This window comes from Drosophila erecta, unplaced genomic scaffold, assembly GCF_003286155.1.
Source record: "Drosophila erecta strain 14021-0224.00,06,07 unplaced genomic scaffold, DereRS2 tig00000092-arrow-pilon, whole genome shotgun sequence".
In the NCBI taxonomy this organism is placed as follows: domain Eukaryota; kingdom Metazoa; phylum Arthropoda; class Insecta; order Diptera; family Drosophilidae; genus Drosophila; species Drosophila erecta.
Genome location: NW_020825207.1, coordinates 16647523 through 16670190, shown reverse-complemented (window position 1 = coordinate 16670190; position 22668 = coordinate 16647523). Strand labels below are relative to the sequence as shown.

The following is a 22668-nucleotide window of genomic DNA, read 5'->3' as shown; positions in this document are numbered from 1 at the left end:
AAGTTTAATTTTTATTGGAAAACTCTTCTGTTTAAATGACAATTAGCTTAGGAACACGTATGGCAACACTCAGAAATATAAGTTTAGATATAATTTTTGCAAAGATTTTGCATGTATGCATAGATATTACTATTAAGATATTGAAGAAGTGACTGTAGTTTGAAAAACGTCATCTTTAAGGTACCTCTAAGTCCCTGTTCAAATTTAAATTAGTTCGCCCAACGCAAGGCAAATATTTATTCCTGTGTAGAAGACTAAGAGAATCAAGCAAAACAATTTGGTAATTTTTGGTTCTGGTCCAGCCACAATAACAGCACCCAAATGGCTTGAGTGAAGTGTATACACAATTAAATTCAATTAAAATGAAAGGCTTAATGGCTATAAAATGATTGTTGTTGCTCGGGCTGTTGATGCTCCTGCAGCTTTTGTTGTTGCCCAATACATTTGCCATAGAAAACGGCAACAATAACAGAAAATTCGATGCCAGGACTTTGGCAACAATGGATCCCCAGCACGGCACCGAAAACAATCCGCAAGCAGAGTGCAAGGACATCAGTTGGTTGGATATAAATTGGGGCGTGGTAAAAAAGGAGCTGACTGACATGGGGCACGTACAAAAACCAGGGTGACACACAGACGGATGGGACATGAATCCTTCTGGCTGGAAAACGGAATAAGGCCACGGCTTTGGCCCGTTGTCAGAAATGTATAAACAGAAACGGCAAACGCTAACGAAAGCTGCAAATATCTCTTCCAGCACCCTCAGTTCCAGTGATGGGAGCTGGCTGCACGAGCTCCCCTTAATGCTTTACAATGAAATATTCTGCAAATTGGCCAGAAGGAATCAACAGTCCAGGATGCAGGACAATAGATCTCGGGGACAAATGTGTGCGGCATTCCAGGCTGAATTATTACCTTGGTCCTGCAGCCCCTGTGAGTGACTTACCTCCAGTTCCCGGCACGGATCGATGACCTCCAGTGCCGTGTTGTTCAAGGAATTGCCGGAGATATTGAGATATCTCAGCTGCTTGAAGGGATGCAGCAGTCCGACGGGCATTGTGCCCATGTCCGCAATCGCCAGGTGAGTTAGCTGGGGAATGAGCTGGAAAAATAGTTTGGAGCAGGTAAAGAAAAAAGTAAATCAATTGCCAATGCATGGAATTTTTCCGGGCTATTAAATAAATATTTAAGTGTGTAACAATTTAAAGGGCCACCTCACCTCGAAGGTTTCTCTCATCTCCCTGAGATCCATCAGCAGATTGCCACTTATGTTGAGCGTCAGCAGGTTGCTCAAACTTCTAATGGACTGCGGCTCCAGCCGAACCAGTTTGTTGTAGGACAAGTCCAGGAAGGTCAAGTTGGTCAGCTGCAGAAACGAGTCATTGGGTACCTTGGCCAACCGATTGTACGACAAATCTAGAGTGATTTAAGCGAGAGAACGAAAGCAAGAAAAGCAATTTAGAGTTTTTAAAGACCGCCGCGGAGTGAGTATCAGTATAATGCCAATGACGCACCCAAATGATTAAGACTCTTCTGCATGCGAAAGAGTTGGTCCACCACCACGGACAATTGATTGCCATCCAGCAAAACTTTGGTCAGTCGCTTCACATCACGGAATTCATCCTTGTCGAGAAACTTGAACTGCGTGAAAGGAAAAAATAATTGGAAAAACTCTTTTGCGTGGGTCGAATAAATGTGGCTGAGACAAACCTCGTTGCGTCCCAAATCCAATTCGCTTAAAAGCGGCAATAAATTGTACATCTGCGGATTGATTTTTTTCAGCTGGCAATTGCGACACTTGAGCACTTTCAGTTCCTGCGACAAAACAAATCATCCAGTTTCGCTGCCATAACAAAAGACCTAAGCATTTGTATTTGTAGACAACTCACCGGCACATCGCGAAACACATCCGGCTGTAAATCCTGCAGCGGATTTCCGCTAAGGTCCAGATACTTGAGTCTGCTCAGCATAAAGAAGTTGCGCTGCACGAGCTCCACAATCGAGTTGTCGGCCAAATTAAGGCGACGCAGATCCTTTTCGGTTAAGAGAAGCAATTTACCAAGTTTATTACGGCACGCACTGAATTAATAATGTTTTATGATCAGGCACTGCAGCTACGGCTAATAATTCATAAATCAGGCAAATATTACCGGGTCCCGGAAACTGCCAAAAAAGTTGCACGCGCTGCACTGGCTTTTCCTGGCGGTGGGCGGGGTGGGAAAGCGGAAAAGTGGAAAAGTGGAAGTAACCAGGGCGCAGTGCGCAGCGCAAAACAAAATCGAAAGCACATTGAAGACAACGAAACTAACTTCTGTGCACTTGCACTTCCGCCGGCTGCCGGGAAAATTGGGAAAAGTGGACCAGGGAACTTGAATTTAAGCACGTAGAACTTTCTTCTTTTTCGCCCCGAAAAGTAGTCAACAAATTTGCAGCTGCAACAAGGCTATTAAAAATGCCACACAATTTATTACACGAAGGCCAAATGCAATCAGCTTTGAGACTAAAACTGACAAACTATTGCCCTATACAAGCTTTTCGGAAATTTACGGCTCATTCACAAAATCGGAGATTGCTATTGCTTCTTTGCTACGTGCCCAAAAATTCCTCACTGAATGACCAAGCTCTCTGTTATCCCTGGGTGTAATTAAACAACTATATGAATAACATAATGATATTCTATTTGAAGCCCCGCACAAACAAAGGCCATCAATCAACAGTCCGTTTTGTACTTACTGTCAAATGGCGAAACGTTGAACTGGCCATGCGTAAAACTTTATTTTTCGATAAGTCCAATTCCAGTAGGTTATCCTGTCCTCGAAAGTTGTTCTCTGTGATGTTGGTTATATTGTTCTTGGACAGGTCTGCAACAGAAACAAAAAGTGGCATGCCTTTTATTGTCAGTTTTCTATCAAAATCAATGCGCCAGAGCAATATGAACAATGTGAAAAACTATGAATGCAAAAATGCATTTAACCCGGTCTGCTAGATAAAATGAATTTAAACAGCTCGGTACTCCTTTTGTTTTGATGCAGCTTAAAAAAACCCAAAGCACATTACCCATACGCCCCATTGTCTAGCAAAAGCCAGCGGCAACCACGCCCCCTCAAACATTCTCCAAAATTAATTTAAATAGAAATAGGAAAAGGAAAAGGAAAGAAGAAAAAACCAAGCCAAAAGAAATGCCAATTGTTCCGAGCTGCTTTTGCAGTGCAACTCTGTTTTTGTAGCTTGTGGAACTCCGGACAAGCGAATGGAACTCCAATGGCTGAGGGGCCGAGCCGGAAAAATAAGATCCGAGCATGTAAATAATTGGAGGGCAGTACCACGGCTGTAAACCGCCAGCAGGGGGCGCTACGGCACACATAAAGCACAAATAAACAAGTTTAAAGCCCCAACGATATCGGGGCATTGCTTTCGTTGGCTTTACACTTGCTTTCTGCCGCCGCCAGTCCAATCGGCTTTTATTTTTCGGGCGCTTTCTGCTGTTTGGCGCATCAATTTCAATTTTATTGACAAGACAACAAGCGTTTGGCAGGCTGAAAGCGAAGTTTCATTACTCTTTTATGTAGATGTGGTACACTTTTTGTAAGCCCGATTTCCCTACGCAAAGGTTTCTTAGCTATAGGTCCGCCGACTAAGCATATTAGGATTAATTAACCTTTAACCAGCATAAATAAGAATATAAATCAGAATCTTAATAAATGTGCTTGCAGTGAATTAAAATTAATTATAATTGTAAATTTAATTTGCAGCAAAAAAGATCTTCGATTTCGAATCAAAAATGAGAACTGTTGACAGATTTAAGAAGCCCAGCCGAGCATTTTCACGTCAGCGTTATCCTGCGCTGTCCTTTCTCGGCCTGCTCATTTAACATTTGGCAACGCGTCCGCTCCTTTATTTGCCTTTTCGTTTGCGTTTCGCATTTTACGAGGCAGCAGGACAACCGCATCGCTCCCTTTTCCTCCGATTGCCCCGTATTATTTGCATATCAGCGAGTGGGGTTTTAAGAGCGCGCAGCTGCTTAAATTGAAATCGCTGCCCCTTTTTGGAATGCTACGTGCAGACTGAATTTAAGAGCCTCTGCGCTCGTAAAGCATTGATTACTCACCTAATATCCGCAGATATTTGAGGCCCCAAAACGACTCCGCGCCTATTGCCGGCAGATTGGAGTCGGTGATGCGGAGGATCTCCAGTTTCATGAACTGCCTCAGGGCTGGTCCGATGGTGATGGAATTCCGGGGTCCACGGATGATAATAACCTTAACGTCGGTGTCCAGCTCGTTGGGCGACAGCAGTGCATTCAGGCCTCCTGCAAAGTAAGCCATAAAACCACAACAGTTAAAAGTAGTTGAGGTCGAGTAGTTATGTCAAGGGCACTTGAACTAATTTTATGCAGCCCACGGCTGTTGGACTTTGTGACCATTCCATTTTGAATTGAGAAACATTGATTAAATTCACGAAATTTGCCAACATTTTTACAGCCTACGGATTTTCATGTATTTGAACTATTTTCTGAAAATATGAACTACTTTCTATGCGATTATCTGAAATTTTTCAATGTACTTGTCCCGGCCAACAAGATCATTAATCGCAACCCCAGGGGAGTCCACCTTCTATTTTTGAATGCGAACAATGTCGGTCATCTATTTAGAATTTATACAACCAGCCAAACGGATCCCAGCCACCATTAACATCGCATTTGTATGCAACACAATTTTTACTCTTCGCTCAGTTTCATTGTGTTTTTCGGCGGGGCTGCGGATCTGGGCTTTATGCACTTTGCATTTTCCGTGGCCGTGCTCCATGGGCATGTGAATGTCTGAGGGGCGAAGTTTCACTATAATGCCCTCATTGTATTCGTATTCCAAGGGGTTGGGTGTTGGGATCTTGTTGCTGCAGCGGTTTTATGTTGGCTGAGCACGCTGCGGGAATTTTCATAAAAATGCTGAGCATTAACACTGATTGTAACATATTTTAACGCGCGCACCCAGTTTTATTTTGTTGTCCTCATTCTGTTTTATTTTCCCCCTTTTTTCGCGAGCTTTTTGTTGGGCTAAGAGATAGGGGTTGCTCATTAGCTTAGTCGCGGAAATTCTAACAAATTGCAGCTTAGACAAAATTAGTCGAATTTATTATCGGGGTAGACACTTTAAAGTGTAGCCTAAAAAAATATACTTAAAGCGTTTTATTTAGATGCCAGCCATTTGCCTAATCCTATTTGAATAACACTTTGTACAAAACCACAGTTTAGCCATGTACCTTGACTTAAATTTAAAAACATACATCATAAGTTCCCACTTTCTAATTGATTTCAAGCTGGCACTTCTAGTTGTACATTTGAGGACCTTACAGTTTCCTGAATGTATGCAAGCACTTAAAGCTTTTTTCCATGCCTTTACTTCAACACGATTAAATAAAAATTCGGTTTTCTCAATTCCATTTCTGGCGCTGGCTCTAATCCAGTGCAATTATTAAAAGCCCAACAGTTTTTGAAATGAAATTAAAACGATTGAAGCATCGCATTCAAAGCAATTCGAGGACTTACTATATGTGAGTGCTGTCCAAACAAGCGTTAAATTGAAATTATAGATTTTTTGGAGCAGATGAGCAGATGAGCTGGCAGGGGAATCGAAGTAAAAAATCCCCCAGCCACAGCGACGACGGCAAATGACAGTTGAACAAATTGAAATTGTCAGACATTTAAGGGAAATAAATGGCGAGCTTTAAAAGTAATGTCCGGGGGAATCCCCACATCCGTAGATTGCGTGTGAGCAGGGAATTTGCGCACCACTGCTGGATGTGTAATTATGATAGTATCCAGCAGAGAACACCTTATCGCTTCTCAAGACAACCTCACTCCCCCTTTTTCTTGCATAATTTCCGAGCATTAAGTGGGGTTTCTTCGCCTTTCCCACACCCGTATCGGTTCCGCCTTTTGCATTTATTGCGCCACTTACCTTTTGTGCAGATGGCCTGATAACGATCCAACTCGTCCATGCTGCATTGGCATTCAGTGGGGCACTTCCTCCGCGTATTGCTGAACATGGCCGGCATTATGCACAGGCTGAACAGGAGCCACTTGAGAAGCATCTGTCAAGGACAAGGGAGAAGAATGAAAAGGACTTAGTTCAGCATCTCAGTCGGTGGTTAGTGAGTGCAATTAGTGGTAAAAGCTAGAAAGTTCAGAAACACTTTATCGATGCGATTATGGATTAAAATATCAAAATGATTATATACGTAAAACGCTTTGGCACTCGCCTTGGGGTTTCCTTCTTTTCCGAGCCTTTTAGGCCTTCGATCAAGCCCCTAATTATCCCTAATCCAATTACATTGCTCTGTGATTGAACGACTTGCTGAACTAGTTTACGGTTTCGCCTCTGCCCTCTCAGCTTTCAAATGCCGCAGCTGCTAATCTATATATAAAACCACGCCGCCACATACTCCACCTAACAGCCACCGCAGACCCATTCAAATTGAAATCAACGTGGTGTCACATGTTGACATGGTTTCAGCTGCTCCGCCAGTTGTTTTTGCACTATACTATATTTTTTTGTTTTACTGTAAGTTCAGTGGTTTTGTTACATACTTTCGTTTTGTTTGGCTGGGGTGTGTGCGTTGCGTATACGCCGTGTTGACCTCGGTGATTTGTGGTCGCCAGCAGCAGGACACTGGGACACAAGAGCGCCGTGGCCAGCGATAAACTGTGGCGCTGGTCCTGTGGTCCCGATGCAGTCTAACAGTCCAACGTGCTGCATAAATTAGCCGCAGCACATTGTGGTTGCAAAACAACAGAAACAACAAACGTAAAATCAAAGATTACAGCGGGAAATGCATCGAGAAACTGCACAGAAACAAAAGCGAAGCGCACAAACAAAGGAATTTAATTTATAATTAAACTTATATGTAACTTATTTTGCTAGTTTTTTGACATTAAATAATATCAAAGTAACATAATATCTAAGGAGTCACTTAGGATATGCCTTGTAGGGTGTGTCCATATGGTAAGCATTATGTCATAGGAAAAGATAACTATCTTTTATGCGCCGTGTACACGTTTTCAATTTGCTTAAAGGCCTCGACCGGCGAATGCATTGGAAAATTAAATTTCAGCTCAGGGAATTTTTGGCTTGGCATCGTCGGCTTTTCCTTGCAGACGTTGGCCGAGGACACGCGAAAGCAGAAGGATTTATGCGCAGCATAGTTTTCATTTTACATATTTGCCAGGATCGCAGTAGTGCTTATGCAGGATGCAAGGAAAGAGTTGTCTGGCAAGCGGCAACTTGACAGTTGCCGGCTCATAGTCGGCACCTTATGCATTGTGCTTGCCGGATTTGTTGTCAGGATATTGCCTCTGGGCCCGGCTGAGTAATATTCCCGCAAAGTTGGTGCGGTAAAAGTGAAAAATTGCGACAGGCTGCGCCGCAACTTCGGCGTCAGGACAGTTTTTTGCACTCAAGTCGCGAGATGTTTAAAAGGAGCATACTCTGGGCTCTTTATCCGCACACTCACACCCAATTTAACATGGCACATTACTCACAATAAAGTTCCCGAAAATGCATTCAAAAATGTAGAAGTTTCGTGAAATACGCAGTGCAAGTGGCGCCCTAGCTGAATATAAATTCTTTTTGCGTGCGAGTTGCTCAAGGCGGAAATTTAAATTCAAATTGGGTGTCACACCTGGGAAATAATGTTGTGGATTTAGGGATCACAAATAAAAATTTAATCGCACTTTCGTGTTCTATGGCCTTTAGTCCATAAAGTTTTGCCGAGCGATAGATGGAGCTATTCAAGCTATCAAATGGAATTTAAATAATTTTAAATATATTACTTGGTTTTAAAACTTACTAGGCCACCAACAGGCAGCATACTTTGAAAGTGATAAGCCCAAAGCATTAGAAGAAGTTCAAATTTAATGCATAGAAAAGTTCCCCACAGCCAAAAACCAAAACTTAATCACTCTGTTCTCAATAAACCGGATTCGTTTGAAGATGGATGGCCAGAAATCAGCATCTGTCTGACTCGTTGGCCCACAAACTGGAAGGCGGATGGGGCCACACACTCTGGAGCAGAACAACAAATACCCCGAAAGCAGCTGACGTCCTACACGCTCCACTAGGACTTTTGGCCAACTTTGAGCCGACTGCAGATGGCGCACGCGAAGTGGTCGAGTGGCGAAAAGTTGTGGTTCGCGGAGGCGGAATCCTGAGTAGATGTTGATATCGGCTTTCAGCGGGGAAAACTGTTTGTTATTTAAACATTGGCAAATTTGTTTGGCACGCTGCCCACTTCGGAGGACAAACAGAAGGCTGGCAGAACAGGCAAAGATGGATCAAATTGGAAAAGGGCTGGGCACAAAATTACTCATACGCCTCTTGGAACAGCCCCGGATGTGGCATTTAATACGTTCGCTACTTTTGTAATTGAATATGATAAATCAAAGGCAACTCGGCCCAGAAACACTGAGCTTAAGCCAAAACGGAAGTGGTTGGAGCATTCCTTTCTCTCGAATTACACACACAATAAACTCTCATTTGCCGGCCAACTGAACGGTATTAAATTTACTCAAATGGATGAGGGGTTGAGCCAAAAAGCCGGTTCAGTTCAAAACCAAATAAATCTCAATTCTTGCCAAGGGAGCGAAATCAAATTACGTTAAATTCCCGACAAGAGGCTAAGTCCCCATGAAACGAAACCAAAAAATAGGCATCTGGCATAACATTATGAATTATGCCCGATGGCGGGCGTGGCCGATTTGCGCCTTTCGCTGACCTACGGGGGCAACATTAAAATTCATGAACACATTTATTGCCAATTACTGCAAGGACCCGGACACGTTTCCTGCATATACATGTATACACGAACAGGACCGTCGAGCTGGCGATGAAGGCCAAAAATTCGCAGGTCACAGCCACAAACAAAATAAGTTTCGGACTCCGTTTGGCGGGGTTTTTTGTCGGCTGGCCTTGCCAAACGTTTTTTTTACTCCCCGCTCACATAAATTGATAAATTAGATTTACGCTCGAGAAATTATATTACAATATAATATATATTTCCGACCGAAGATTTGTTTTTTATTATTTTGTTTTGGCCGGACCTTTTTGTTAACACGCCACCAAATTATTTTAAAGCCCGCGTGTATTTCTCGCATCAGTTTTTGATATTTCAGCATGAAATTTAATATATGGCTCTATACGTGCATTCATTTATTTCTTATTGACGGCGGCTTTTAAATTATGGCTATCATTTGCACGGCCGAGAGGGAAATGCTGGCTGATTTACTAAGCAGAAACTGTTGATTTGCGGAAATTTTATTTTAAAAAAATTGTATTCAGTTGCAGTTACACACGGCTGCCATTTGTTACCATTTCGCACACAAAAGGGACTTAAGGCAAGGGTTGAAAGAATATTTCAAGCTCAGTTAATCCTTAAAGTACACCACTTGAATATTTAGCACTTTCGTTTTGCGCGGCAAATTAAGCCATTTGGAATCCTTACGTGTGGCGAATGGAACAAACATTTTTATCAATTTCCAGCCGCAAACTCGAGGTTCGCGACTACCACGTAAGCTGCCGGGATTGAGCAAAGTGGCGATGGCCATGCGTGATTATGTCCAGCCGGAATACACTTGGAAAAATAGTTCAAAAGTAATGTGCACTTTAAAATGAAACCAAAAAATATTAGTTTTTGGAGTACTTATTTCATTGCATACTTTAAGGCGCCCATGGCCTTAAATCCGAGTTGCTGTGATGGAAATCTAAAGGGTGGATTCATCTTTCTGCGGAGTGTAGCAGGCCACGGAGGAGCAGCTCCACCACAATGATAGACACGATGCTGCATGGTCACGAAAGTGTTCCAGGCTGCCTTCTGCCAGCCAGCCGAGGGCATGAGGACCTGAGCGATTAGTTGCAGGACGTGCGGTGCATGAGAGCGAGGAGTGTGCCATGTCCTTGGAGAGGGATCAGGAACTGGGCCTGGACTTGGAATTGGCCACGTGCTGTATGTTGGCCAAGCACATCGCATGCCGCCCGCCCATAAAGCTAAGCCCAGAAAACCGCTGAAGAGCTTTAAGCCACGTCGACCGCTTGGTGACCTTCTAGGGGATTTACATGAGAAAACCAAATTGCCGTTTATGGACAGACAGGATACGACTGTAGGGGGATATTGGAATGGGAATGAGAGAGGGCCCCACCTCACACACGTGTAATTGTTCTTTACAAGCCAATGGCACGTCCTTCGCGTCCCCCGCATCCTCGGTCTTGGGTGCCACTTTCCTACAAAAATAACGTATTTTCCTTGATTTATTTTCACACTCAAATGTGAGAATTTTCATGTAATTGCCCTTGTGTGGACACCAGCAAATTTATATAAAATTGCCAGGATAACCCCTGGGTGTGTGCAATCAGCTGCAGATTTTGTCGCTTGTTTTTTGGGTCATTTGGTCAATGCGATTAGTTTCGGCCACACCCACAGAGCCCACAGACGGTGTTTCTTTGTGTGCACGTGTGCATGTGTGAGTTCATGCATCGGTGTGTGTCTGTGTGTTCTAGGCGGAAGTGCGGAGCAAACGAAGTAAACGGCGGAAAGGGGCAGGAAGCCAATGCGGGGGGGATGGCATTAAGCTGACATTGGCCAATTAGGCACGGCAAATGAGCAGCAATCTTTTGAGGCAATGATGCCTAAAACAGGGATTAGTGTCCCCTTACTCTTGCACACCCACAGCCACACCCACATCCAAACACACGCACACACCTTGACCACCGATATCGACAGCAGAAAGATGCACTTAACAAAAAAATGTGCTACACACAACCGCAATTAAATTGGGCTTAATGAAATTATGCCTAATATTGTTACGTACTTGTATAATTTCAACTATTGTGTTTTAATAAGTGGTCGAATGAGAGTATAATATAATTAACTTGAAACGCTTCTAAGAGGAGTTAATTTACTTATGTATATATGCAATACGTATTTAAATTAGCTTTCGGTACTTTTTTCAGTGCAACCCTTTTGGCTTCCCTCCCTGAGATATTGATGCCAATTAGTTCTTCGCCCCGATTGATCTTCAGCGGCATTAAAGGGCATTTCCGATGCTTCCATTTACCTTTCACCTTCCCGAAACTCAGCAGCTGCGTGTGGTCAGCCTCTCTCAGCCGTCACACCAAGTTTTACACAACTTGGGACTTTAAGAACCCTTCACTTCCACTTACGGATACACTGTGTTATGTTTCACCTGGCCAAGCGTTGCAAGATATTAACTTTCAGCGGAGCCAAGCGACGTCGTCATCGTCTTGGCCGCGGTTTTCTTTCACGTGGATACAAAAAGACAAAAAATGACTAAGAGAGGGGGCAGTGGATACACAGCTGTGGCACCTGTCCGGCTTTAGTTCGTACCTGAAGTCTGGTCATGGTCACAGTTACGGCTCCTTTTGTGCGCTTTGTTTGCCCTCTGATTGCATTTTTAACGCTTCACGCCGCGTGAGTGCATTGTTTTTGGCCCGCTTTCAGCCTGGCCTTAATTGAATTGCAAATGCTGCAGAAATGCTGCAGAAATACGCAGTGCACGGGGCACAGGATTATGGCGTACTAATAGCGCGTTGATTGAATTAAGGGATCGCCTCAAATGTTCTTCCTTTAGCCCGTTTAACTTTTAATTATCCAGGCACCTGGGCTCACAACTCGCTGATTTTAATGCACTTTATGTGCGGCAGGAGGGGCTTTAATTTGAAATGCACTTTAATTCCACTTAAGCTGACAGCGAACGCAACACGGAATTTATTTTTACTCAATTGCCAGCGGGCCGAATGAGTTTTGCCAGGTAATTCCGTAAATGGTATAAATATTCGTTTGCGGTGGAGAAAATGTCATTGGATTTCGGCAAACCAGAATGATGAAACTTTCTCTTTTCCTGCACAACAAAATAAAGTTGGACCTTTGGCAAAAGTTTTTGATTTGTCAGCTTTGCACTGGGCAAAGGCGCCAATTTGTCGATTACAAAGGACTTCCAATCCCTAGATATTTCCCTGTTCTGTTTGAGTTTCCGTGGAGAAACTTTTCGCTCGCCTTAAATTTCGCAAAGTATGTTTTCAATTAAGCTGCGGAGCCCAGATTCTTGAAGAGCACTCGAGTCTGTCTGCGGATGCACAAAAGCCGTGGGGGCAACGGCAGCCCAGGCAGAAGATGTTTCCATTTAAATTTATCATTTTTTAATGAGACTCTTAATTACAGACCGGGAAAGCGGGGGAGAGATTCCCAAACGGCACGTTACAAATAATGCTACAACGCTAATTGTTTCCGCTTGTTCATTTGGCCACCGCTCCCCACAATACAACACTCACACGTACACACACAGGCTCGTTGTGGCAGGTCCTGCAGAAGGACACAAAAGGAGCAGGCTTGTGTGGCTGGTCCACAGGCTGAGTCCTGTATCTCTTTGCCGCACATGCGACAGCCTCTTCATTAGATTCGTCTAATTTAACTGATTTGAGTCACTCCAATTAAATCACAGACTTTAAGTTGGATGGCTTTTGATGATCTGGAAACCGACATCGAGACTTCTGGTCCTTAATGGTGGAGTCAAAAAGCTTTCGATTCGAGGATGGAAACTTATTCCTTGCTCCAAGGACAAATGAGAATGTCGAACATGGTATGCCTTTCACTGGCATAACTAAGCATTTGGGACAAAAATAAAACTGTTAGTGTCAACGAATCCGAGGCTAAAATGTTAATGAATATTGACAGTTGACCCTGGGAATTATATTTAAAAGTGGAGTTCTATACCAAATGATTTTCATGGCCCGTAATAGGAAAACTTAAGTATTACCAGATAGTTGTAAAACAGATGCGGTTTTTTGATATTTTTGTTTTTTGGATTCGACATAGACTTTTGTTTAAAATTATCCACTGCAAAAAGTAAAGAATGTAAAAGTAGTATAAGGCATAACCAAGGATAAAATGTAAAATATTTTGAAACTCCTGACTTATGTAGTTAATATGAACGATTTGAAGGCCACAGGAAAGTGTATCTGTATACGTGAGGCTAAATTAATTAAATAAATACGAATGCAATGAAGAAAATATAGTGTCAATGGTGCAATTAATAAGTTTAAAAATATCGCCGCATTACTATTGGCTATTGCCATTTAAAGCATACACAGACAAAAACCAAGTCCGTTGTTAAAAAAACCCGATTTATTTATACCCAATTGACATCACAATTTCAATCTGTGACTCTTAATGGAATTGACTTGTTTAAACTCCATCAAATCAGGGCCTATCTTGACCCATCCGGCAACCCACTCAAAGCAAATGAAGCTGTTCCATTTCATCGCCACACGTTTCAATATTTATTATTGCCTATTGACACTGAACAGGTCGATTGCCGTGAGTTGACGGCTCCTGGATGCTGAATGAAATTGAGACCACGAGTTCTCAAAAGCAGAGCAAACACATGCGGAATTTTGCAATGCCGAGGCCAGCGGTTGGGAGTGCCGAGAGCAAACATATTATTGACATTTTATGGTTGGAAATTCATGGAAAAACAATCAAAAGGGGTGAAGGGTGGCTGCTCAGCCCACGCACGACTGAGATCCTGTGAAGGATCCACCGCCCACTCCTGGCGATGGGCCACAAGTCGATTAACAGTTTGATTGAGTTTTCCTATATATCCGATGCGGTATTTGCGGTTGATGTGTTTAAAAGTCAATACAATGCGACACATACACACGCACACACACACACACACACACAGATCCGGAAAAAGGGGCAAATGGTAACGAAAAATCTTAATGGAAAAATGCCTCGTAAAAATGTTATGCGGCAAATATTTGAACGGCAAGAAAGCGGTTTGAGGTCCTGCCAATCGGAAAACGTAATTAAAAAGCCGCTCAGAGACGTACCCCTTTGGCAGCAGTTAAATGCGTCCAAGTGGCCTTCAGCTTTTGTTATAAATATTAAACGACGCCACAGTCCAAGGATCCGTGGCCTCCTTTTTGGGCTCTGAAGCAGGCGAAGTACTGCTTACCATTGCAAAATGTTTGCCAGTGATAAATTAACGCAGGCATTTACGGAAGCCACTGGGAACTGGAGGCGGAAAAACATATTTTCTTTTCACGTCAACTCGAACAAAATGCCAAACGCAGGGCCAAGGGCAGTGGGTTGACAAAAAGCAGGTCATCATCGGTTCACTGAATCTGCTGCTCCGCCCTGCTTTTCGGCTGATCCTTCCGCAATTGATTGAAATAATAAGCCAGGACAGCAAGTGGGGTAGTAAATTGATGAATGCAAATTTAAGGAACATTTCCCGATACACCCAATATTGCTTGCTTAGTTTTTAGGGGCTGAGTGGACACACAGGGTTCAATGAATTAATGAGCATTCTGACAAGCACTCGCGATTGAACCGAATTGTGACAGACGGAGAATAAAGAGCAGGGACCCTGCGTCATTTATGGCATTTCAAATGAATAAATTAACGCCAACAAAATGATTAATGGCCGCACTTCAACGGGAATGTGTCGGACAAAATACAATTTTCAATAGCATTCACAAGTGCTTAGTAATTGCCGTAGATTGCTTAATTAATATTCTTTTTATTAAAATGTATGCTATTTATTTAATAATTATGACGAGTTTGGCTAGTAAGCCTTGCTGTTTAAGCTTGGCTGTACAAAATATTTATGAGATATTTATACCCGTTAGTCGTAGAGTAAGTGGGTATACTAGATTCGTTGAAAAGTGATTCGTTCTACCGATATTCCAGAAAATGTTGAAATTTCCCACTAACTGAGTAACAGGTATTTGATAGTCGGGGAACTCGACTAAATCATTCTATCTTGTTTTTATTACATATCATAAAATGTTCCATTATTACGTTTTATTAAGCTTTTATACATTTTTATTTAGATATTACTCCATATTACTCCTGTTGAGCGAAAGTTGGGTTTCGATCGCACTACTGAAAAATTAATCAAGACTAAGCTGGCGGACGTAATGCGGACTTCAGGAAAAATCGTATTAATTAATGCTAGGTTATGATTAAGAGCAGGACCCTTTTCTTCCGCATCCGCTGGCCTTGATAACTAATTTACACACATTTATTAGTCGTTGTGCAGCTGGACAGATAAGCCGGGCCCGAAGGCCTGGTGAATGGTAAATGGCAAATGGTAAATGGCGAATGGTAAATGGCGAATGGTAAATGGCGGATGGCGGATGGCAGCGCGTTGCTCATACGCCATGTGGTGCCTGCGGTGTGCCAATAATGCTGGTGTCTGCTCTTCTACGTTTTCCCCATTGCGAGCGTGTGTCTGTGTCAAAGTGCGCATTTAAAGCTTTTGAGCTTAGATGGGAAATCCCCGCCGCCATTGTTCATCGCGCTTTTGGCTACTGCAATCTCAGATGCGCGACGGAATGGCAACAACCGCACGCTGGAATCCTCAATCCCTCCCCATTTCATCATCCACCCTCCAGTTAAAGCGTCTTTAAACCGCTCAGTCCCTTAAGCTTGTTGCTCGAAGAAAATCTCAGTAGCTGGGGGAGAAAGTGTTAACAGCACTGGCTGCAAACTGGCCCATTAACTAGCTGTTCGCTTTAATTAAAAACTACATTTCTACTCCTTGCCGCCATTTTTTCCTCCATTTTCGCTGTGCAGATTCCTTGAGCCAAAATGCCCTGATATATGCGTGTAATTTCGTTTTATGGCTCACTCGCACACACTCTCGCTTTATGAGATATGGTGTGGTGTTCGCATAATGATTAAAAATTCAATTTAGTCGACGCCCGAAATGAAATTATTTATGAGATACTCCGCACACGAATGCGGGTCAGCGTGGGAGTATGTGATAAATGTGGCACAGTTTAAAAATGGCAAATGCCTGGAGAGATAATAAAAGTCCACGAAAACCTCATCGATAACAGATTAGGCAAATTGCTCATCTTTTTTACTATTTAGGAAATTAGTGTTTTATCGACTCGCTTTTTGACATTGATCCATAATAGCCACGGTATGTATTTTATGCAAATAACTTTTTCAAGTGCTTTTTTCTTTCATTTGCTTACAAGCTCATTGAAAAAATGTAAAACTGTTGCAAATGAATTACTTTACTCTGACAAATCTGTATTACCCTCTAAATTTCTTGCTGGAAGCTTCAACTGACTCATTTTTCACCTGAAAAGCTACTGGCCAATATTTTCTAATTAGCAAAAAGGGATGCCAGAGTCTTGGCACTGAAAGCACGTGAGGAATCCTTGACGGAGGACTCGCTCACTGTCTCTCTCTCCATCTCCATCTGCATCTCCAAGGATGGGATGAGCCCTGTCACTGCTCATTTTCCGCTCACCAGTTTTCCGCCCTGCACCACCCTTCTCCTTTAACGGCATTGTTTGCATGCTTTTCTTGCTTTCCAGCGTCGACGTAAACTCATATACTCAAAGTCTTACACTCGGGGCCCTGCACTTCAGCTCATTCATCAGTCATTCAACGGCCACGGGAACACTGGCAGCCCAAACACAATCAAGGAGCCTCTCGCTCACGCCAAGGATGGCAACATGTTTTTGCAATTTACCGATTTGCGCTGTAACCGAGGCAGACAGGACTTTTTTCGTGCTCCATTTCCCGCTCTCCCCAGCCCCACGTCGACCCCCTTTTCAAGTTTTTCTTAGCCCAGCACAGAGTTCTCCTGCGTCTCCGATTTTCCACTACTATTCTCGTTCGTTGTCATCATCAGTGCGCAATTCAAGCGGAATTTCGCAAAATTTACTTTGACGTCTGTGCATTGCGCATACGCCTCGTGGGCCGTACTATTTGCTCAGGCGGAATGCAACGGGGTTGCCGCTCCTCATCGTTGGTCCCATATTTGATTAGACATTAAAAGCCACTTGTCAGACAATCAAAATAATGTGTCAAGTGCGCCTTGATAACAAATTCTTGGGAATGTTCTGGTTTTATAATTATTATTGTATTAAAGTATTTAACTGTGGATGGCAGTCGCAACAAAAAAGTGTCGCAACAAAAGTGTACAAATTCAAATCTGCTGGTTTTCTGATTTTAACCAGTGATACTCCAATCGGAAAGTTGCAAAAAGCCGAAGGAATACAATAGAATATAACATTTCCGGATGGACAAATATATAATTTGATGAAGAAAGCTGAATGAGTATAATTATCTACTTATCTTGTAGAGGTGTTTTTGTTTGATAAAGTCTGGAAAAACAAGGTGGAAAATTCAGTCCTTCAAAGCAGAAAAAAATGCATTGGCCCAACTGTTAGTTTTGGCAAATCGTCAAAGCAAAGTAACGCATGTTTGACAATTATATATTAAAAGCCGCCACTTGCAGGACTAAATAATCTGTCAAGTGTGTATGATTAGATGTATCCTCCGTTGTAATTGTGTAAGGGAAACCACAAAGTCCTTGAAGAGGACTTTGGCTGCGGTTTTATGAGTCCTTCAATCAATTAGCTTTGAAAGCATTAGCGATTCCATTTCGTCAAATATTGGATATCCTTATTGGGCTTCCTTTTGATGTTGTCACATCCTAAACCATTTACGTTCAGAGACATTTTCGCCCACACGCACGGGTGAACTGTGGCAGAAGCTGATTTTGTCATCTGGTAATTGAAAGTTAATATTTGTGAGTCGATAGAGCAAAAAATCGGCTAAGTGCGGTTCGATAATTTAAATGTTAGCACAAACTCAATTGCCAGACTGAAAGACACACGACACATGTCGAGACTGTTTCAAATTAATATGCCCAATGCAATGTTTCTTGGAACTAAAATCAGCGAGAATTCGTCTATCCGGCCAACGCAACAGTTTCGAAACAGTAGGCTGTCAAGATACTTCTTCCGCCCGCTTTGCCTTACCATCACTGAAAGAAAAAACTGTCCAAAAAGCATGTACAGCAAAATACTTTGCGGCTCCTAAAAATAATATCAAAAGCATAGCTATTTTTGTAAAAACAAAAAATTTTCAAAAAATTCTTTAAAATAAATTGGTATTGTTCATAATTTTATTATTTTTGATTGATTTGGCTGCAATGATGCGAATTGGCCAGGGCTGTTTTTCCTCTGTGCCAGCACACACATATGTGGGAGTTGGTTTTTTATAGATTACCCGCTGGCCATGTCGGCCATAACAAGGAGGCCAATAGAGGCACACTCCACCGTTCGTTGCCAGGACTAAAAGCTGCGAGATTCTCAAGCTCAGTCGACGACTCAATGTTTAAATGTTTCGAATTGCCGACAAGGGATTTGGCATCATGGCATTCACGCCCAGATAAGCGCCAGTAGTGGGCCTTATCTTTAAGGATACTCGCATTTTTCCGCCTGGCCCCGTTTTCCGTGAGTGGACGCCGAGATTTATTACAAGCCATTTCTCTCGCACAGGGCCGGGATCCCACAATTAAAGCCGGTTTTGCTTTTATTTTTCCGCCTCCGCCACTCAAATAGTTAGTGAAATACTTTCGAGTTGTTAGCCGTCGGGTTGGGTATGCAAATTATTTGCCTTTAATGTGTGCTGAGAACTCTGGCAAAGTTGCTCTCAATTTAGTCATTAGGCTTTGGGCCAAAACTTTTGCTTTCTCTGCGAGTGTTGGGGAAAAACCATTTTTATTTTCCAGTTCCTTTTACTCTGCGAGTATTAATGTAAGCAGTCAACTTAAAATATAATTAAGTCGAGCTTGAGCCTCGGATGACAAAGCAAACACATGGCCAAAGGAAAATGCCTCGGAGTGCAAGAAAATTCGCATAGTATGCGAAAGTGGAAAGAAAATAAAAGAGCCCGAGTACAAAGGAACTTGCAGCATGTGAAAGCCGGAAAAACAGCAAAGGAAATGGGGTCGACTTTTGGATACTGAGTGCAAGAATTTTACATATAATTGGAGGCTTCCGAACGCTTAAATGGTTTTCTTTTTACTGTATAAAAGTGTGGCATTCCTGGCGTAATTTCATTGTTTTTGCCCATCCTCGGGGTCTCATCCTCGAGCTTAGCTGGGAAAAAAGTGCGAAGAATAAACGATGCCAAAGCCAGGCGCGGAATAACTTTGCAGTTTAGTGAAGTTCGCGCCATGAGAGACATAATTATGCGTTTTAACACTTTAGTGCTGGCAAAGTGGAGCGACCAGGCCTGTGGCAGCGTTGTCCTGGTCCCGGTCCTCGTCCTCGTCCAGGTCCTCGTCATCTCATCAACCTCATCCTTGCTGGCTGCCCGAGAACAAAAGGAAGCTGATGCCAACAAGAAAAGGAAATTTGTGCTAGAAGTGCACTTCCAGTAAAAGTGAGATGCGGATAACAGGGGCGACCACAACGCGATTTAATGAAGCTGCAAGCTACAAGTAAATCCTGGGATGTGGGATGAGAAATTAGGGCCCGCCCAATGCAAACTGATTGCAGCAAATGGCTCATTTGCCGGGAAATCAAATCGCTTCATTTCTAAGTGGATAAACACACAAATGATGGCAAATAGCCATGAATGCATACCATCGCCAACAGCCGACGGAAAGGCACTCCGGTGACCTGGTCAAAACGCTGAACGAATGAGCGAAATTGAATGAAAATTATGCTGCCACTCGACTCACTGGGCTGCTGGGCCTTGTCCGTGCCTTCTGCTAGATGAAAAATAATTTTATAAAATAACTTGGCCCTTTTTTGCAGATCACTGAGCTTTCTGCCTCCCGAAAAGCAGGGGAGCAAAATTTCTTTGCTGAACAAAATTGAATTGTATTCTGACGGACGCCGGCCCGCAAGGCTCTATTTTGTTTACGTTCTTTTTATTTTTTGGCAACCAAATGAAATGGACGCATTTCAAACAGCATTTTTAAACAGCTCTTTAACTTTGCAAGGTTTACGTTCCACGGAAGGCAGTAGATTACTTTTAAGTTTGCTTCTAATTTATGTTATGTTCTTTCATGCCCATTTAATTGTATTCAATACGTAACAAAGTTGAGGATCAATTTAAAATATAACATTTTTATAAAGTTTAAAGACATCCCAATAATACAATAAAATGGTAATTCGATATAAACAAACTTTTACACGCACACAAAAATAATGCTGTACATCGAGGATACGTTGGAAAAAGAGGAAAGGACTCGAAATGCTTACAAATTTTCATGGGCCAACAAGAATCACCGCAGGCATCGTAAAAATGAACATTTGAAGAGCCGAAAGATGTTGAAATGTGCAAACATAAAACTGCCACCAATTGATTGAGATGTAATCAAAAAGGCGACCCAAACAAAAAGCAAAGGGATGAGTTTTTTTGGAAAAGCGACAAATGTGTAAGGGCATAAAAATCATTGCCGAAACGGAAAAGCAACGAAAAATCAAATTACGCATACGCAGTGCAGGCCAAATGGGAATGCCCATGCTGGGTTTTCCAACACAAGCCTCATTGCGTTATGGAAATTCGCCGGGAAAGCATATGGCATGTGGGCCAACTTACTAATGCTAACTGGGCTAACTGCCTCTGGGCCACATACATCAACGCAAACATAAATTACTCGCCATATATGCGCATGACTAATTTGCGACTCATGTCTGGCCTTTGATGCTGCCGCCCGCAAAGTTTTAGCATTCATATTTTATTAGCCACAAGTCAGTAAGTTTGTGTTCTAAACAATTTATTAATCAAATGGTCCAGCAAACTATGCTCCGACCAAAAAAACCAGGCCAAAGAAGCGTCTCAAGAACTGAGTGCGCATCTGAAACCGAAACCGAAACTGAAACCAAAACCAAAAGTCCAGTCATCTCCGACTCGTGTGTATATTTAATTTATGTGCCCTGTATGTGTGACAAATTGTGTGCCAGAGGCCAAGTTTCGGATTTTGTTGTTTGCCTTTCTGATCTCGCAGGGATATTGCCGCCAAATAGAGTTGTCATCACTTGGGACGCAAAAATAGCTAAAAAGTTACAGCATTTCAAAGGTATCTTGCGAATCTTATATTAATTTCAACAATTTTCTCTATTTTATTTTACAAATTTTCATGTCACGTACTATGTGATATCAAAATGAAATATAATCGGGTTGATAATTTTTCGAAATGCAATGAAAATCTGCCCTAAATCGAAAAGCTGAACAATACAAATATGAAAATCTATATTCAGAAGTTAGTCTTGTGCGATTTTTCCAAATTTAAAATTGTCCAAGACGACACCTAAAACTACATCACTGGTGTCTGCTGGCACTTTCCCCTGTCCTTTTCCCGACCCCTCCATCCAAAACTCTGCTCGTCATCTTGTCTGGGTCCCCGCAAAAGTGTTACAAATTTATGACATTCTCCTTTCGCATTCGTCGACCCTTTAAAGCAGCTCGCACCCAATGGCTAAATCCAAAGCCAAACAGCTTCGAAAAAGGTCAACAGAATGCTCGAGGTTAGAGACGCTGGCCAAAAAAGCAAAAGAAAAAAAAATAAAAGGAAGTAGTAAAAATGTTGTTTTCTCCTTCGTTTTACGGTTTTGGGTTGGACATTTACAAAAAATCCTAAAAACTGTGGAGATGCTGGAAAACTGTAATGGGAAGGAGCGAAACCAAGACACTAATGTCGCTCATCTTTTATTAATATTTCTTTGAGATTTTTATGCTGCTGTATTCTTGCCGCAGGGGGAGCCGAAACTTGCGGTCTAGCAGACAGTTGAATGAACTACTAGAAAAGTAGATCTAGCCAATACCTTCTCAAATTAGATCAAATAAACAAATATCATGTTTCTGTAGCTTGCGAACTTTTCACTGAAATTCCTTTCTTTCGCATATTTCCAGCGTTTTAAAACGCTGAAAATCAATAACCTTCGAGTGGCATACAGCATTTGCTAAACCGGAGGAGTATGAACCCTGTGGCACTTGATTTGTTACATAAGGCGTGTGGCTTACTTTTACTGTCATACTTTCTTGTGCGCTGGAAAATTTCATCACAGGAAAATTTCTTCCCAAGTCAGGTCGGCGATGACTTCCTCCCTCTTCCTTCCTGCTTGCCAAGAAAGTGATTTAGCGGAAATTGTTTTTTAATGTGGCTGACATTCCTAAACTATTTAACCTGAAGTGGCGGAGTCACTCTCGCCGAGGCAAAAAATGTCAACCATTTATCAATGGATAATCAATAGACCTTAAACCATTTGTTCGTAATGGGTGGGTCGGTGCCGAAGGTTACATTTTATAGTTTAGTAGGCAGAAATTCGACGTTGTACCCGAAATAACTGCGTGGCATGCGATAAGGCTCAGGTTCAGGTACATGTATGTATATGTATATGTACATGTGTATATCCTTTTCCCACGAGTTCACCCATGTCCGCACATTTGCCTAAACATCCGCTGCAGCATTTTGACATTGCGGATTACAATAAAAGCGTTTTTATTCGTTTCCATGACTGGCAGACGAGCCGAGAGTGACTGACAGATAGGTGAAAGTTGAAAGGGGACGGTACGTACTACGTACATTGTTCGTAAATAGTGCCTGACATTCATTAGCCACTGGCATGATGTCGTTACGTGTCAACTTGCCGTTTAACCCCAGTATTGATTTTGTAGCCAAATAGTATTTGTTTTAAGCTGCATTCGCTGGGCTTCCAAATAGTTTTATCCCTACGAACTCATCAAAATTTAAGCTAAGCCTCGAAATGTTCAGAAGCGCCGCCAGCGGCACTTCAATGTAAATTTAATTTGCCCGAGTGGAGATTATTA

At 42.4% G+C, this 22668-nt stretch overlaps 1 protein-coding gene across 2 annotated transcripts in view; it reads right to left on the bottom strand.

Annotated features, from left to right (window-relative positions):
• The window catches only part of LOC6549193 (toll-like receptor Tollo), a 49234-nt gene that overhangs the window by 3345 nt on the left and 23221 nt on the right, over positions 1-22668 (bottom strand). For both annotated transcript variants that reach the window (XM_026980699.1, XM_026980700.1), the window contains exons 4-11: positions 5958-6090; positions 4109-4309; positions 2734-2861; positions 1890-2033; positions 1711-1815; positions 1515-1641; positions 1220-1416; positions 947-1102 (exon numbers count right to left, since the gene is read on the bottom strand). In XM_026980699.1, coding sequence (XP_026836500.1) covers positions 947-1102; positions 1220-1416; positions 1515-1641; positions 1711-1815; positions 1890-2033; positions 2734-2861; positions 4109-4309; positions 5958-6090 — 1191 coding nt within the window. The remainder of the gene's footprint in view (positions 1-946; positions 1103-1219; positions 1417-1514; positions 1642-1710; positions 1816-1889; positions 2034-2733; positions 2862-4108; positions 4310-5957; positions 6091-22668) is intronic.